The sequence below is a fragment of the Peromyscus leucopus genome, chromosome 7 (assembly GCF_004664715.2).
Source record: "Peromyscus leucopus breed LL Stock chromosome 7, UCI_PerLeu_2.1, whole genome shotgun sequence".
Classification (NCBI taxonomy): domain Eukaryota; kingdom Metazoa; phylum Chordata; class Mammalia; order Rodentia; family Cricetidae; genus Peromyscus; species Peromyscus leucopus.
In genome coordinates this window covers 50,749,744-50,767,783 of record NC_051069.1, presented here as the reverse complement: position 1 = coordinate 50,767,783, position 18,040 = coordinate 50,749,744, and the positions used below count along the sequence as shown (strand labels likewise).

The 18,040-nt window shown below is 52.6% G+C and overlaps 1 protein-coding gene across 1 annotated transcript; it reads right to left on the bottom strand.

Moving 5' to 3' along the window:
- Positions 1-385: 385 nt before the first annotated feature.
- Positions 386-17,715, bottom strand: Raver1 (ribonucleoprotein, PTB binding 1). Its single transcript, XM_028872434.2, has 13 exons — positions 17,460-17,715; positions 15,848-15,914; positions 11,714-12,183; positions 7,286-7,477; positions 7,076-7,205; positions 6,775-6,869; positions 6,210-6,297; positions 5,714-5,925; positions 5,319-5,627; positions 3,074-3,148; positions 2,295-2,438; positions 1,857-1,940; positions 386-1,767 (listed from the first exon to the last, which is right to left on the bottom strand). The coding sequence occupies exons 1-13, from the start codon at positions 17,676-17,678 to the stop codon at positions 1,621-1,623; spliced, it is 2,232 nt and encodes a 743-aa protein (XP_028728267.1). The 5' UTR covers positions 17,679-17,715; the 3' UTR covers positions 386-1,620.
- Positions 17,716-18,040: the final 325 nt, after the last annotated feature.

The following is an 18,040-nucleotide window of genomic DNA, read 5'->3' as shown; positions in this document are numbered from 1 at the left end:
CCAGCATGCCCTGGCTTTAAACACATTTATTTTTATTTTTTGTTTGAGACAGGTTCTCTCCATATACACTGAACCATTCAGGAATTTGCTATGCAGACCAGGCTGGCCTGGAACTTGGATTTTCCTACCTCTGCCTCTCAAGTGCTGGGATTAAAAGCCAGTGCCAGCATGCTCAACTTAAATTTCAAGGATTGTGTGTGCACACTCTCTCGCATCCATGACACATGTAGGTCAGAGGACAACTTGTGAGTCAGTTCTCTATCATTTGGGCGCCACGGATAAAACTCAGGTTGTCAGGCTTGGCGCTAAGTGTCGTTAATATAATACCGAGCTATCTTGCTGGGCCCATGGTTTATCTCAAGAACCAGCCAGTTCTGATGGTTTGTTTTGTTTTTTAAAACCGTTTACTTACAAACTTTAATTCAGCAAAGGTCTGTGTGGGAGGAAGGGAGGGGCGAGGGGATACCCCCCTGGAGTGGGTCTGGGCCATCAGGTTTGGGGAGGGAGGCTGGTGGCTCAGCTGGCCAGGGACAAGAGTCCCTGGGTCCCCTCACCCGGGCAGGCTGTAGAGCTTGTCTGTGTGGGCAGAGGAGGCCAGCTCCAGTGATCCGGCCTGGGGATGGTGGTGGTGATCTGGGTTTGGAGGGACATGGGAGAGGCCCAGTGACCTGGGTACAATGGTTGATCAACTTTCACGGACAGTAACAGGGACTGTTGAAGCCAGCAGAAAACACTGGTTTCTGTGCCCAGGCTTTGGGCTAAGGGGTGGTTTGCCAAGACCAAGGCTTTGGCCTTCTGTCCACAGGGCAGACACCCTGGAGAAAGGATGATCCCTAGGTCAGAGCTCTTTGGTCCTGAGTCGAGCTTCCGGAGCCCGGCATCTGAGAAGCTCTGACCTAGTAGGACCCGTGACCCAACTTTAAGGCATCAGAAGGCAAGAAGACTATGGCAGGGCTCTGGAGACACTGGGGTCCTGGCCAGAGTAGGCAGGCAGGGCACGAGACTGCTATACCTGCAGCAGATGACTGGGAAAAGAGAACAGGGTGAAGCTGTTGGAAACCAAGAGTGTGGAATGGAGGCCCAGGTAGGCCAGAGCCTGAAGGAATCAAAGTTGGGGCTTTTCTGAGGTGGAGGTGGGTGGGTTGAATGTGGTCATCATCCTGGTTGTTTTAAAAAATAAAAATTAGAAAAGGAAATCAAAGTCATTGTCTAAGTTTAAAAAAGGGGACTGTCCCTGATCCTCACAGGTCAGGGACACCTCCAAAGGCACTCGAAAGGCCAGACACAGACAGGAGTGACGAGGCAGGCGAGGAGGCCTGGAGAACTGGGCACAGGAGGCCAGGAGTTGGGGAGGGAAAGAGAGCAGGCCGGGCCCCTCTCTCTTAAGGCTGCAGGATTTTGGCTCCAGGAGCAGGGCCTGCAGGTAATGGTGTGGCCCTCAGACACCCCCACATTCCTTGAGCTCCGGCTGGTTGGTCAGCAAAGTCTTTTTCAGAGATTTCTCTATTACCCAAAGAAAGGACATAAAAAATAAAAATAAAATCCCACAAAACACAAATACCAGAAAAAACCCAAAAGCAATTTGGTGCAGGCCCTTGGAGCATCTCTGGCGCTGACCCCTCAGAAAATCCTCTTCCGCTTCAGGTAGGAGTCCGCGTAGTGGCCGCCGAGGCCCTGGGAGTGCTGGCCCACGTAGCTGCCCTCTGGGCTGGGCTCAGGCGAGGGCAGCAGGTGGGAAAAACTGCGTTTCTGGCCGCCCAGTGGGGTCTGGAGACAGACGGCAGGGGAGGCTGGGTCAGGGGCCTCCCAGGGGCCAGGGCTCCCCAGCCCTGTGCCCCCCCTCCCCTTGCCCGTACCTTTAGCAGGTGGCTGTGACCATTGGGCCCAGGGCCAAGGCCTAGGAGCCCTTCACTGGAGCCCATCGGGGAGGAACCAACGGCCTGTGGAAACGAGAGAGTTGGGCAAGTCACCCCTGGAGGGAATCTTGAGAGTCCAATTCTAGCCTTGTGCCTGTCACCCGGAGCTATGAGGCCCGGTGGTAACTGAACTGTCTCTCCTGTGTCTGTCCTCTGGGAATAAGACCACCTCCATTTAGGGAACTTGAGATGAAGGCAAGCTCAACAGTGTTGATGCTCCAACACACGGCAGGAAACCAGAGTGGGCCAGGCCACTCTAGCATGAGCAAGACGAGCCCTGCCACCAAGGGAGCCATATCTGAGGCACCCTGGATGACAAAGCCCTCCAGACAGACATGGATACACAGGGCCCAGTCCTGGGTGGGGCAGGCTCCTCACCTTGTTGAGGTGGCTCTGCTTGAGGCCAGCCTGTAGGCCACTGGTGAAGTAGGAGGTGGGTGAACCGGAATAAAAATGAGAGAGGGGTCCCCCACTGCCTCCACCACTCCGAGGCTCACTGAAGTTGCTAGGTGGGGGGGACATCTGCAGAGAAAAGTTCAGCCCAGTGAGGAAGATAATGGTACAAACCTTCCCCAACCATGACTCAGCTTGGTCATGGTGATCTTCTGGGGACCTCTGGGACCCACAGTCATTTCATCAAACTCAGGATGGACCATAGGATGAGCCGTGCGGCTCAGGCAGAGAGCCTGAGCCCAGTGACCTTCACTTCAAGAGACCTGTGTGTGTGGCCATGGGGTAAGCTCCCAGGGGACCACCCACGGCCTCCAGGGGGAGAAATAAATGCTTGAGCCTAGAAATTTGAATTGGGTAACACAAGAAGATTGCCTCACAAGTTTGTGGAAGCCGGGCAGTGGTGGCACACACCTTTAATCCCAGCACTCTGGAGGCAGAGACGGGTGGATCTCTGAGTTTGCGGCTAACCTGGTCTACAGAGCAGATCCAGGACAGCCACAGCTACACAGAGAGACTCTGACTCAAAAACAAAACAAAACAAAAACAAAAATAAAAACAAAAACCAAACAAAGAAAACCGTTTGTGGAGTTCAGTTCTGAAGAGATGGCACTTCTTGTTACCCAGCTGGTGCTGACTGCCATATCCACTTTGGCACACAGCCAGTCCGATATTTAGGCAGCAGAACATGGTGTCCTGGCTCTTACCTTGTGTCGGCTGGGTCCATGAGGCCCTAGGGCTGGCTCCCGAGGGTGGGAGAAGAGCCGTCGAGGTCCCACATCCTAAATTAAAGGGGCAAAAAGCATGGGGGGGTTGGTGTTTGCCAAGCTTGCCCTGGGTTAGTTCACAGTCAACACCAGGGCCTCATGAGCACATGTGACCCTGCAGGGCTGCAGTGAGCGGGCACAGCTGAGGCCAGAGCAGGGGAAGGAAGGCCCTGTCCCAGACAGAGGCAGCTGGGCCTGCCTGGGCTCCAGGGATGGGTGCTGGGAAATACTAGGTGTCATGCTCAAAATGGGAAAGACACAGACAGACAAGATGCTGAGAGCCCTTTCTCCAGGGAGAAAGCATGCCTTGGGACTTAGGCTAAGCTAAGTACCTGCCCAGCGAGCAGGTATGAAAGGCTGGCTTCCATCCCCAGTACCATAGACTGGGAGTGATGGTAAAGCCCGCGAGTCCAGCTGAGTCATTCTCAGTTACACAGTGAACTGAGGCCAGCCTGGGCTACAAGAGGCCTTGTCTCAAAAGTCAACATGGACTAAAGTCTGAAAGAGACAGGCATGGACAGGAGACTTAAGGAAAGGGAGCATGTTGGCCACAAGCTCCTGACTGCCCGCCCCGCCTGATGCTAGAGAAAAGACAGGTGGCTGAGCCGCCTTTGACAGAAGTGCCTGGAACCGGGAGTGTTTCTGACTGAGCTGCCTTGGATTTTGGAATGCCACATAAAGAAGGAGAAATTGAGGGGGGGCGGGGGGGGGTTCCTAAGTCCAATGAGAAAGTCATCAGCGTCTCAGGTACAATTCACACACATTTTTTTTTTTTTTTTTTTGGTTTTTCGAGACAGGGTTTCTTTGTGTAGCTTTGCGCCTTTCCTTGAACTCACTTGGTAGTCAGGCTGGCTCGAACTCACAGAGATCCGCCTGCCTCTGCCTTCCGAGTGCTGGGATTAAAGGCGTGCGCCACCACCGCCCGGCCCAATTCACACACATTTTATACTATTAAAAATTTTTTTGTTGTTTTTGTTTTTTTGAGACAGGGTTTCTGTGTGTCCCAGCAAGTTCTAGCTGTCCCAGAACTTGCTCTGTAGACCAGGCTGGCCTCAAATTCAGAGATCTACCTGCCTCTGCCTCCCAAGTGCTGCATTAAAGGTGTGAGCCACCATTAGCTGGCAGGAAGTTTTAATTACACTTTTTGTGCCTGTGTGTACCCAAGTGTAGGTGAGGGGACAACTCGAGGGAGTAGGTCCTCCCCCTCTGCCACGTGGGACCGACCAGCAACAGAACTCAGGCCTTCAGGATTGAGATAAGCATCTTCGACAGCTGAGAATCTCACCAGCCCACACCTTTCATTTTCTGTTTTGGAGGGTCTCGTGTAACCAGGGCCAGCTTTGAACTCCGGCTCATCCTGCCTCCACCTCCCAGCACTGGCACAGCACCCAGGTCACAGTGTGTGCCTGCTTTGTCCTGTGCCCACCACACAAGTTCCCCACCTGCACGAGGATGACCCTGGGTGCTGTTTCTCAGGTGCCGTCCACCTTATTTATTCTCTGTAGTTTTGGGCCTGTCTGCTCGTGTGTTTGCGTGCGTGTGCGTGTGCGTGTGTGTGTGTGTGTGTGTGTGTAGGACAAAGGATGGCATCCAGGGTCTTTCTCCACCTTGTTCACCGAAGTGAGGTTTCTCACAGTGTCCAAGAGCTTGCCAATTCCATTTATCTACCTAGTCAGCTCCCTCCAGAAATAAATCGTCTCCAGCTCATACTTCCTGGGATTACAGGTACACTGCCATACCTGCCCAGCTTTTACCCTGGTTCTGAGGACCCAAACCCCAGTCCTTCACACTTCACATACTGAACCATTGACCGGCCCAGCCCTGTCCACCTTTTTGGAGACAAAGCATCACTATGCAGCTATGGTTCACATGGAATTTGCTATGTAGACCAGGCTGGCCTCGAACTCAGAGCCATCTTCCCACCTCACAGCAAACCCAGTAGACAGGATCTCTTCATTGGCCTGGAGTTTACCTATTAGACTACATCTCCTGCCTGTCTCTGCCTCTTCAGAATAGGGCCACAAGCACGCCAGCCCTCCTGGCTTGATCTATGGATTCTGAGAAAGACTCAGATCCTCCTGCCTCTGACCGAGCTATCTCCATTGGATGTTTGGAGCAGGGGAGCTCAGCCGGCATGGTTTGTAGATGGACAGGCAGAATACAGGGCAGCCCGGTCGGTACTCACCGAGGGGTAATCAAAGCCATAGCTGTCAGGCAGCCCTGGCTCAGGGGGCAGGCGGTTGCTGGCAATGGGGCTGAGCAGGCGGGACTTCATCTGGAAGGCTTTGCTGCCACTGCTGCCACCACTGCTTCCCCCAGGAACTGCAGGACTGGGCAAAGGGGGCTCCGCCGGGCGGCGGCCTCTCCCAGAGCCTCCTCCCCAGCCCCGGGTCTCCTTGCCTGCCAGGTTGCTGGATGGAAGCAGGCTGTGTAGGTTCAGGTAGGGGTTCAGGGGGATGCGGTAGTCCTTCGGAGGCTCCCCCAACAGTGAGACCTGTAACAGGAGGGTTGGTTTTGCTAAGGCCCTGGGCAGAGGGAACCTCAAAGGGAGGGGAGGCTGGAAACAGGGTGGCACCTTACCCCAGGGGGCGTTGGCAGGGGCCCACTGTCCTTCGGGAGGCCTCTAAGACTGGAGCCTCGGAGCCCCACAGGGGCTGGGGGTGGAGTGAGCTGGGATGCTGGGGGACCCAGACCCATGGGCTCCCGGTCACCCCCAGAAGGGCCCAGCAGTGGTGGTAATAAGGGTTGTGGCTTCCCTCGGCGGGGCGGCAGTTCCGGGGCCAGGCCCCCCCCTAAAGAGAGAAGGAAGGTGTCAGCTAAGGGCCCAGAGCTGAAGAGCCACTCTACCCATGGTCCTGGGACAAGGGACAATAACCCTGTGCCCTAGAGGCAGTTAGTGACCCAAGGTCTCTTTGAGCATCAGCATTCTAAGATACTCCCAGCTGCCCCATGAGGTGGGCACCAAAGCAACAGGAGAATGACCCAAATGACCCAGAGAATGACCCAAGGCTAAACAGAATTCACTGGGGAAGGAAGGGCAGCAGGACAGAGGTGGGGTGGCAGGGTCCAACTTTACCTGCAGACAGCTCCCCAAGGAGGGAGTTGGCAGGCTGGGCGCCGGCCTGGAGGGTACCCAGAGGTGAATCTCCCAGGATCCCAGGCTTCTAGAACAGAGTACAGTCAGCTGGAGGTGGGAACTGTGTGGTCTGGGCAGCAGACATAGGTGGGCCACCCACAGTCCCGGCAGTCACAATGCCCAGCACCAACCCCCAAGTTAATCACAGGCAGACACACACATGGAGCCTCCCAGCACCTTTGACCCCCACCCATGACCTACTCATGTGGCCTATGGGTTCCTGAACGCCAAGCCCTGTCCTGTACATTGGGGATCCTATGGGCAATACTTTCCACCACTGTCACACATACACAGTGACAGTCCTTGGCACCCAGGCCCTTGCCCGTCACAGAACAATGCTGACCAAGGGTAACTACATCCCAACTGCACAAGGTCGGGCTTTCTTAGCCATATTCACTTTGGGAATCGCTATGGATGCCCTGGTCACCAGAGCAGAGAAATCTAATTCTGACACAAGGGTCAGAACAGGTGCCTGTTGGGGCGGCCCCCATTGTGAGGCTCTTACCTTTTGGCTCTGGCTCTGCAGGGCTAACTGCAGCAGTGCAGTGGAGAGGGCAGGCCCACTGAGCAGAGGCATGGCAGGAGGCGCACCCAGGAGGCCTGGAAGAGACATGGATATGTGTGCGTTGTGACAAACCACCACCCACACAACCCCCAGTTCTCGGAAGAACTGAGATGGGTGGGTCTGAAGGGTCCAGAAAGGAAGGGTGGGTCTCTTTAGGGAGCTCCATCCTCATGCCACAGCCACCAACGTGGGAGGCGTGGCTTTTGAACGACACCCTACAATCCCGTGTGGCCCACCTTACCCTGCTTGCCACTGGCGCCTCCGTGCAGCAGAGGGTTGAGGAGCAGCTGGAGGGAGGCGGATGGGCCCAGGTTGTTCAACAGCTGCAGGATGTTTGGCTCAGGCAGGAGTCCCTTGCCTCTGTTGAGAGCCTGAGGAGAGGAGCAGAGGAAGGCTCAGGGCAGAGGTCACAAAGGGGAGACACTGGTGTCTAGGGCGCACCCCTACTCACCGTGGCCTGGGCAGCAATGAGTGCGGCCAGCATGCTCCGGCCAGGGGGACCTGGAGCACAGAAGGACACGCGGAGGTGACTGCCACCCAGGGCCAGGCCATCTGCCCGCTGCTGCGCAGCCTCTGCCATCTCCGCTGTCTCGTACTCCAGCACCGCGAAGCCCTTCAGCTGCCCATCCTGGCCACATGCCAGCTGTGGGAGAGGAACCTGTCAGCACCAGGCCAGCAACCGCAAAGACCCCAACCACCGCAGTGAGCCGCCGCTGGAGAGGACGACTACTTGCTACGCACTGTTCCCGGCCCTGTGCCCATCATCTGGTCACTAAATCTGTGTAGAGGCTATAGAAGGCCCGAGAAGGTCAGTGTGCAAAGGCCACGTGGTGAGCCAGAGGGCAGACAGGACCCACCTCAACTGAAGCCACTGCTTTGGTAATCCTGCTGCCATGCTGGGAACAAATTCTGACAGGAACATCAGGAGGTAAGGGATGGTTTGCAGTGTGTCCTGAACTCATACACTGGGCTATAGATACTGTGGTAGGTGACTGACTTGGGAGGAGGCACCTAGGCCTGCCAGGCAGCCAGGGCCCCCAGGATGGCTAGTCAGAGCTGCTACTGCCGGGTGGATGTGGAGGTCATGGTGCCAGTACAGAGAGGCACAAGTCACAGGCAGGGCTGGCTCATTTGACCAGCTTCCTCAGCAGCAGCCCCTCCCTATCTGAAAGCTCAACTAGGTGTGTTCCAGCAGCGAGACTGGATGGCAGCCACATGGTCCAATGCTGCCCATACTCTATTACTGTATTCTAAAATTTTTACTAGACAGGGCCTCACTGTCTTGCTCTGGCTAGTCTGGAACTCATACACCAACACAGCCTCGAACTCACAGGTACCTGCCTACCTCTGCCTCTTGAGTGCTAGATATATGCCACCACACCCAGCCCTCCAAGAAAATAGGTTTTTGGCTGTGTGTGTGTGTGTGTGTGTGTGTGTGTGTGTGTTTTGCACATACAGAGGAAGACAAGTGTTCTCTAGTCAGTCTCCACTCCTTTGAGGCAGGCTCTCTCCCTGAGCCTGGGGCTCACATTTTCTCCGCTAAGCTAGAAGTCAGCAAGTAATCTTCCTGTCTCCATCTTCAGTGCTGGGTTTATACAGTGAGACACTATTCTGAAAGACACTGTCTTAAAGAACGAGAAAAGGAGTAAGGGAGGAAAAAAAGACGGGAGGGCGAAGGCTAGGTATGCTGGTAACCACAGCACTCTGTAACACAGAGGCAAGAAGGCCTGGACAACATAGCAGATTTCCTTTTCTTTTTCTTCTTTTCTTTCTTTTTTTTTTTTTGTTTTTTGTTTTTTGAGACAGGATTTCTCTGTGTAGCTTTGCGCCTTTCCTGGAACTCACTTGGTAGCCCAGGCTGGCCTCGAACTCACAGAGATCCACCTGGCTCTGCCTCCCGAGTGCTGGGATTAAAGGCGTGCGCCACCACCGCCTAGCTGACATAGCAGATTTCAAAATAGCCTTGGCTACATCATGAAAACTTGTCTCAAAAGAAGTAAAATATCAGCCCTTGCTCTGCCAAAAAGAAAATAGAAGTTACCAGGCGGTAGTGGTGCACACCTTTAATCCCAGCACTCAGGAGGCAGAGGCAGGTAGATCTCTAAGTTTGAGGCCAGCCTGGTCTACAGCGCTAGTTCTAGGACAGCCATGGCTGTCACACAGTGAAACCCTGTCTTGGGGAAAAAAAAAAAGTTCCCAGGCCCACGGAGAATGCAGGCAGGGAAAGCAATGAGGATCTAGCACAGAATCAGGCACAACAAACATGGGATGTGTCCTCAAGCTGCGCTCTCAGCCCAGGAAGACTGTTGCTGAGTCTATTTCCATAGCAACTCACCTGCCTGTGAGCCCAGGCAGGTGGGGCCCTCACCTTGTTTTCTTACTTTTGTTAAAGACAGGGGTCTCACTATCTAGCCCAAGCTGCCCTTGAACTCCCACAGATCTTTCTGCCTCTACTTTTGCAGTGCTAGGATTTAAAGGTGTGTATCACAAGCCTGACTCCAGCACTCACTCAGGTGGTCAGGTGGATCTCTGTGAGTTCATGGCTAGTCTGGTCTACATCATGAGTTCCTGGACAGTCAGAGCTATGTACAGACCCTGTTTTTTAAAAAAAGACAAAGAAAGAAAAGAAAGGTGTGTATCATTATGCTCAGTGCTTTATTACTTGAAAAAAATTAAATTATATTTGATTTATTTTGTGTGTGTGAGTTCACGTATGTCATGGGACATGTGAAAGTCAACGGACAACTTGAGAGAAATGGTTCTCTTTCTACCATGTAGGGCTCAGGAATCAAACTCATGTCATCAGGCTTGTCCTTACCTACTGAGCTGGGATGAATCCAGGACCTTGCACAGGATGGGCAGCTAAGCCATGCCCCCAGCCCCTCACATTCTAGGTAGGCTCTCTACCCGTGAACCACACCCACGGCTCCTAACTGTGCTTATCTTATAAACCAACAGAGACAGAGGCAAAGGAGTCACAATGTGAACAGGACCACATGAGTTCTGAACAGGGAGATGGAGACCCAGACCATGAACTGTCTCTGACCCTCAAGGCCATGTTCTTTCTATTCAGGGCACCAGAACACAACTGCAGACTCAACCCTGCTCAGTAAGCATCTAATGAGGAACTGCCACGTAGCTCTGTGGTAAAGTACTTGCTGGGCAAGGTCCTGAGTTCCATTCAGCACTGGCTAAATAAATAAATAAATACATGGGACCATAAGAATGAAGGAGCACCAGGCAGCGGTGGTGCACGCCTTTAGAAGATCTCTGTGAGTTCGAGGCCTGCCTGGTCTCCAGAGCAAGATCCAGGACAGGCATTGAAACCAGAGAAACCCTGTCTCGAAACACCCCCCCCTCCAATAGAATGAAGGCACAAGCTTTTATAATCATCACTCTAATGGCCGGTGAGAGGCTCAGTAGGCAAAGGCTCTTGCTGTTAGCCTCACAAACTGAGTTTGACCCCAGTGCCCACATGGTTGAAGGAGAAATGATGCCTGCAAGCTGTCCTCTGAACACTGTACTGGTTCAGAGGTACTGGACTACTGTACAGGTACTGCAGTATGCACACTTACATGCACACATATACAGAGGCATACAAATAAGTAAGCACATACGTTTTGGGTTTTTTTTTTTTTTAAAGATGCTGTGGTGGCTTGAAAGAAAATGGCCCCCATAGGGAGTGGCACTGTTAGGAGGTGCAGCCTTGTTGGAGTGGTGTGGCCTTGTTGGAGGAAGTGTGTCACTGTAGGAGCAGGTTCTGAGTTCTCCTCTGCTCAAGCTACTCCCAGTGTCACAGTTAACTTCCTGTTGCCTTCTATCAAGATGTAACCAGCACCATGTCTCACTATTATGATGATGGATTAAAACCTCTGAATTCAATGTTGTCCTTTTTAGGAGGTGCTGTGGTCATGCTGGCTCTTCACAGCAACAGACACCTTAAGCGAGACAGACACTTTTTGTTTGTTTTTGTTTTTTGAGACAGGGTTTCTGTGTAGCTTTGTGCCTTTCCTGGAACTCACTCTGTAGACCAGGCTGGCCTCGAACTCACAGAGATCCGCCTGCCTCTGCCTCCCGAGTGCTGGTATTTAAAGGCGTGCGCCACCACTGTCTGTCGAGACAGACACTTTTAATACTTGGCTTCTCTAGGCTAAGCACTTGGTGCACGCCTTTAATCCCAGCACTCAGGAGGCAAAGGCAGGCAGATCTGAGTTCCAGGCCATCCAGGGTTATGAAATGAGATCCTGTCTAGAAAATGGGTCAGGGAGGACAGGAGAGAGAGCAAGGTACAGACAAAGGGATTTGCTGAGGATATAGAGGCTGGAATCCATCTAAGCCCTAGCTTGGTGCTGGGAGCCCACAGAGGCTCAAGAAGCCTTTGATGAGGGCTGGGGCTGAGCAAGTAGAGAGAGTACTTACCTAGAATGCAGGAAGCCCTAGGGAATTCAAACCCCTACACCCCATAATTTTAGCGTGCTAGAGCATGCCCTACTTGAGAAATAGAACCAGGAGGATCTGGAATTCAAGCTCATCCTCATGTATATACCAAGTTCAGGGTTAGTCTGTGCTACATGAGACGCTATCTCAAAAAACAAAATAATGAACAAACACACTTGAGTCAGGTGGAGTGTCTCCCTACCCATAATTCTAGCAATTATGAGGTTTAGGCAAGAGAAGGCTAGCCTGGGCTACATGGTGTAAGTAATGAGCATATGAATGATGAGGATATGAGGACCCCCTGCCTACTTACAATGGATGAGCTGAGGATTGGCATTCAGGCCTTTGGAATACATCTGAGCTCTCAAACACCATACCCCAGAACCTCTCCCAAGAGTCTCATTCAAAACAGTGGCGCTGCTTCAAAGGGCCCAGGACCTACCTGACAGAAGGTGGGGGTGTAGACGGCTGACAGTGCCCGGCGCAAGGCATCCACATCGCTGAAGCCGGGTGGCAGGTGGTCCACACAGAGACACCGGGAGTGCAACAAGGCAGGGGTCAGCTGCCCAGCATCTGTCCAGTGCACGTACAGTGTGCGTGGGCCCAGCGGCTTCCCCAGCAAATCAGACTTGGCCCTGGCAGCCGAGTCTTTCTTCATGTACTCTGCAAAGCCATAGCCCTTAGAGTGGCCTGTTCGCTCACTGTACACTAGGAAGCAGCGCTCCAGGCTGCCAAATGGCCGCACCAGCTCCTCAAACTGTGCCTGTGTCAGGCTGGGTGGCAGGTTGGCCACACACAACAGAGCATCGGTAGGCTGCAACTGAACTGACAGCTCGCGCTCTCGAAGGTGGCTCTGGTGGAAGGCGTTGATGGCAGCTTCAGCCTGCTCCCCATTCAGCAGGGTCACAAAAGCTGTAAGGTACAAGAGGACGGGGGTCAGAGTGGACTTGTGATCCTATCCTGGGCCCTCTAAACCAAGTGTGATGGCCAAACCAGAACACGAACTGCCACTGGCAAGCAAACGAGCCACCGGGAGCTTGGATTTCCAGTCCCTTCCCTGACGTCTCCCCACAGCAGTTCATAATCCTGAGCCGTCACTCACTGTACACATGGCTCTGCCCAGTGTGTCACTCGGGCGACACTGAAGTTAATGGTTAAGCAGGTGGTCACTAGAGCTCACGCTTAAGCCCCAAGCTTTTGGTTTGTTTGTTTTCAAGACATGGTTTCTGGCAGCCCTGGAATTCTTTTTGTAGAGACCACAGAGATTTCTGCCTCTGCCTCTGAGTGCTAGGATTAAAGGTGTGGGCCACCACTGCCAGCCTTTTTTTTTTTTAATTGTATTTTATGTGCATGCTTGCCTGCATGTATGTCTGTGTACTGCCTATGTGCCTGCTGCCTGTGGAGGTCAGAAGAGGGTACCAGATCCCCTGGAACTAGAGTTACAGATGTTTGTGAACCATCATGTGGGTGCTGGGCATTGAACCTAGGTCCTCTGGAAGAGCAATCAGTGCTCTTAACCACTGAGCCATCTCTCCAGCCCCAAGCCCAAAGTTCTTAAAGGTTCTGGCACCTCAACTTTCTCATCTGTCAAATGGAACAGATTAACCCTCACATCTACCATTTTTGGTGGAGAATAAACAAGCCCAGATCAGCAGCCCAAGAGCCAGCCTGTGGGTAGGAAGGGAATGGTAGCACATGTCTGTGATCCCAGCATTTGTAAGACTGGGGACAGAGTTCAAAGTCATCCTGGGCTATCTAGTGAGATTCTGTCCTAAAAAACCAAGGGCTGGGACCAGTAGCATAGCTTAGCTGGCAGAGGGCTTGCCTAGCATGTATGATGCCTTAGGGTCCGTCTATAGGTCAGGTGTGGTAGAACATACCAGTGACCTCACCACATCCAAGACTGAAGCAGGACGATCAGAAAGTCAAGGTCACCTTGGCTACATAGTGAGTTGAGGCCACCTTGGCTACATAACACACTATCTCAAAAACACCAATCGAAGGCTGGCCATGTAGTTCAGCATTAAGAGTATTCATCTTTGGCACGACAAAATAACAATGATAAAGAAAGAAATACCAGGACTAAGAATGTACCTCGACATTAGAGCACTTTTCTAGCATGTGCGAGGCTCGAATTTTAAGCTCCAGTATCACACACATACAGAGCACTCATAAAATCAAGTAAAAATTAAAAATACAAAAGGGTGGAGGACCAGATGGCTCAGCACGTAGAGGCCTTGCTACCAAACCTGATAACCTAAGTTCAATCCTCAGGGACATGGTGGAATATGAGAAAAAGACTCCTGCAAGTTGTCCTCAGACCTAAATGCATGCCAACACGCACGCACGCACGCACGCACGCACGCGCACTAAAAAGATACAACAAAATCATCCGAGACAGTTGGTTTTCAGAGGCGCGGTCCGCCCGCCAGCTTCCTCACTCAGAACCCATCTTAGGGCCTCAGGAAACTTTGTTCAGAGATCCTAAGCAGGTGGCCCAGCCTGTGTCCTCTTCAACTCCCATCACAGCAATTGGTGTGGCCTCCCCGACCCTGCCAGATACGCCCTGCCTGCCTGAACCCTGCCCCTTGACCTGAACCTGACCTCCACTCAGTCCCCCATGGCTTTTGATTCCATAACCCCACTTTGCCTCTTCAGTTTTGAAGGTCTCATGTATCCCAGGCTGTCCTCAAAGGCATTCTGTAGCCAAGGAGCCTGAACCTCTGATCCTCTCCCTCCAGAGTCAGAGAACAACTCTCAAGTGTCAGCTCTCTGCTTTACCACATAGGGGCCCACCCAGCACGAGATGTTCAGAGAAGGTTCTAGCTGCTCTTCACACCTGGTACAATACTGGAAAGCACAGACATTCATTGACGGCCTCACACAAGAAGCCAACGTCTTATCCATGGGCACAGACTTGACCATTCCATGTGTGGGCAAATGTGCCAGCCTCAGCCTACAATGACAGAGGAGGGTGGCCCATGGGCTTGGGTTATGAGGGGACAGGTAAGAACAGTGGTGGAGCTGAGCACAGTGACAACATGCCTTGTATGGCCAGTGCTTTGAAAGTGGAGGCAGGAGGATGTCTTGATGTTCAAGGTCATCCTCACTCAAATAGTAAGTTTGACTCTAGTCTGGTTTATGAGACCTGATTAAAATAAAGCCAAAAGTCAAAAACCAAAATGGGGCTGAAGAGATGACTCAGCTCTTAAGAGCAGTAGTTGCTCTTGCAAGGACCTGGGTTTGGTTCCTAGCACCCACATGGCAGCTCACACCTTCTATAACTCTGTCTCCCCAGAATCTCGTGCTCTCTTCTGACCTCCGTAGGCACCAAGCTTGCAAATGGTACACAGACAAAACACCCATACACATTAAATAAAGATAACTAAAACTTACAAAAAAGGACAGGGTTTTTTTTGTTTTTTGTGTTTTTTTCTCCCCAGAGACAGGGTTTCTCCGTGTAGCTTTCCGCCTTTTCCTGGAACTCACTTGGTAGTCCAGGCTGGCCTCGAACTCACAGAGATCAGCCTGGCTCTGCCTCCCGAGTGCTGGTATTTAAAGGCGTGCACCACCACCGCCCAGCGACCTTTTTTAATTTGGTATTTGAGACAGGGTTTCTCTGTGTAGCTCTGCTGCCCTGGATCTCCCTCTGTAGACCAGGCTGGCCTTGAACTCACAGAGATCCATCTGCACCTGCCTCCCAAGTGCTGGGATTAAGGCATATGCCAGGCGGTGACTTTTAATCGTAGCATTCAGGAGGTAGAGGAATGTGGATCTCTGTTAGTTCAAGGTCAGCCTGGTCTGCAGAGTGAGATCCAGGACAGCCAGGGCTACACAGAGAAACCCTGTCTCGAAAAACCAAAGGAAAACAAAACAAAAACCCCAAAGCAGCAGTAGAAGCTAAAGAAGAATTGCTACCAGCTTCAGGATAGCTGGGGCTACATCAGGAACTCCAGGACCACCTGGGCAAAAAAGGACCACAGAGTCAAAAAAAAAAAAAGAAAGGAAAGAGGAGAGAAGGCCGGGTAAAGGAGCCTGCTGCCATGCCTAACAACCTGAGTTCTAGTCCCAGACTCCCATGTGTAGGTGCGTACTCTCATATGCACCTCTAATCCAATCCAGTCTTCCTAGTCTAAGATGGGAGAACTGCCTGTGACGGAGACAAGAGATGCTGTCTCAGTAAGGTGGACAGAGCTGACTTAGACAGCTGTCCTCTACCTTCCACACTTGTTGCTCATACTCACACTCAAGACACACAAAATAAACAAGCTAGCATGGTGGTACACGCCTCTAATCCCAGCACTCAAGAAACAAAGGCAGGAAGGTGGTGGATCTCTGTGATTTCAAGGCCAACCTGATCTACATAGTGAGTTACAGGCCAGGAAGAGCTATATTCACTATACAGCCCTATCTCAAAAAATGAAGAAATGAACAGCCAGAACGAGGATCAGATAACAGCTCCTGTTGAGTGCACCCTCTAGGACAATATAGGACCCACAGCTCAGGAGTACAAATGCTCAGCCAGGTCCCTCCTGTCACCATTGGGGACTGTCATCCTCGCCCATGGCCCACAAACCTGTCCCTTTGTATTTGTCCACGAAACAGTACTTGAGTTCGTAGTCGCTCAGGAGATCATGTACTTCCTGCAAAGACACAATCAGAAGCCAGGAGTCACTGGCCAGGCCCGCCATACAAGTAGATAAACCAACATCTCCATTTTACTGTAACAACTATCTTCTACCCAAGGCTGTGCAGGGCAAGGTTGTAGATTACATGCTAGGAACACCAATAACTCAAATCAAATGCCTTCAAGGAGGTTGCCCGACCTGTCTGATGCTCTATGTAAGGGTCCAACAATTTTACAGCTAATTACTTAGCTATTTTGTGCACAAGGAACTGAGGCTGTAAGAGGTGAACTACACAAATTGTTAGGCCAACTCAGGGCATGCTACCCAGGGCACCCAATCAGGGACTCCATGCACTTAAGGACTACACACCGTGTGGCTGATTGCACAGCCACCCCAAACTCCTCATAGTGACAGGGCTGCTGTTAATGAATGCCGGCTGCCAAGGCAAGTTGCCCGGCCTGTTTCCATCTGATGACCCACGTATGAGCCCACTGAGACAGGACTGGCAGTTCCAGATATGCACTAGACCATGCACACAGGTTTCTATTCCACGCCTGTCCCCATATCATGCTCCCCAACACCTCTGGGGCTTCAGTAGCCATGTGCACATGCCACATAGTAGTAGGTACTAGGGTGAGCCAGTAAGCAGAGACCCTTTTGTTTTGTTCGGATGAGACAGGGTTTCTCTGTGTAGCCCTGGCTGTCCTAGAGTTCACTCTGTAGACCATGCTGGCCTCGAACTCAAGATATCCGCCTGGCTCTGCCTCCCGAGTGCTGGGATTAAAGGCGTGCGCCACCAGCGCCCGGCTATATGAGCAGAGATTCTTAGCAGCGAGCAGAAAGGGCCTACCCCACCACCACCGGGCAGGGCAACATAGATACCACTTTCTTAGGTTCAAAGAGCACTGCACGCCCTGCTCCATGCAGGTCCCCAAGAGAAGGGCACTCCCAGCAGACAAGATTAGCCATAGGAAAGTGCCACAGAATACACAATCCCACCCTCAGCCCACCCCCGGCCCGTTCACGTCGAAGGGAGACTTCATTTTCTCAAGTCAATTCTAGTAGGCCTTTGGAGGGATGCAGCTCCAACTTCCGGGTCTACTTCTTAAAGGTGTTGATTCATCTTTGATAAGAAAGGCCATACTCGAATCCTGAAACTTGAAGATTTGAGCTCCCGCCACCCCACGGCAGAAGAGGGAAAGCACTCTCTGAGTATGCTTGGGCCAGTTGGAGTCTCTATTTCAATCAATCCATTCACAATCCCCCGGAACACCTCAACGGGGCCACAGCTGCACACCCCCTGAACTACCTGCCCCCTTCAACCACTTGGTCTCGCCCAAGCCCGTGGTCGCCCCTAGCAACGTTGGCCCGTAGTCCAGAGGTGGTTTTTTGGCCCTTCGTGACCATGCCGTTTCCACGTCTTTCTTAATGTCCCCCGAACCCGGGAGAGGATGCGGCACCGGGCAAAGTCCGCACACACAGCAGCGTTGGTATTGCCTGGTCTCCCCCCGCGCACGCGCACCGTGGTATTTCCCGCCACGCTCTCACCCCCCCCCATACCTGGTTGGTCACGTCCCCCGGGAGGCCTCGGATCAGTATCTTGCGGCGGTTACGGAACTGGCGCTCAGTATGTTCCAGGCGTTTCCGGATCTCTTCCGGATCGAGCGGCGGCAGCTCTTGTTCAGGCGCCCGGCGATCGGCGGTCTCGGGAGTCTCCGCTTCGGCCTCCGCCTCCGGGCTGAGCGGCGGCCGGTGAGTAACGGACACGTCGGCCGCCATCTTGGGAGACCCGGCGCCTTCTGGGACCAGCGAGCTCAGGGCGGAGCGACATAGAGCGGCAAGGAGGGCGCGCGTCCTGATTGGTTGGGGGAAGTCCCGCCTCTTTCCCGGCCCACTTCAGCCTATTGGCTGGAGCGAGCGCAGCCCCCTGGCCCTGACTCTCGGCCATTGAGTAGAAGGGCGGAGCTGCTGCGGGGAGCCCGTGCTCGGTAGTGACGAAAACCCAGTCTATCCGCAGCACACCTGGAATCTCAGCCTTTGGGAGGTCTGTTATTAGTTAGCAAGTGCTAACCAATAATAATTAGTATTATAATGTGCTTTCTCAAACATTTTCTGAATTCACTTACTGAAATAAACTGTTG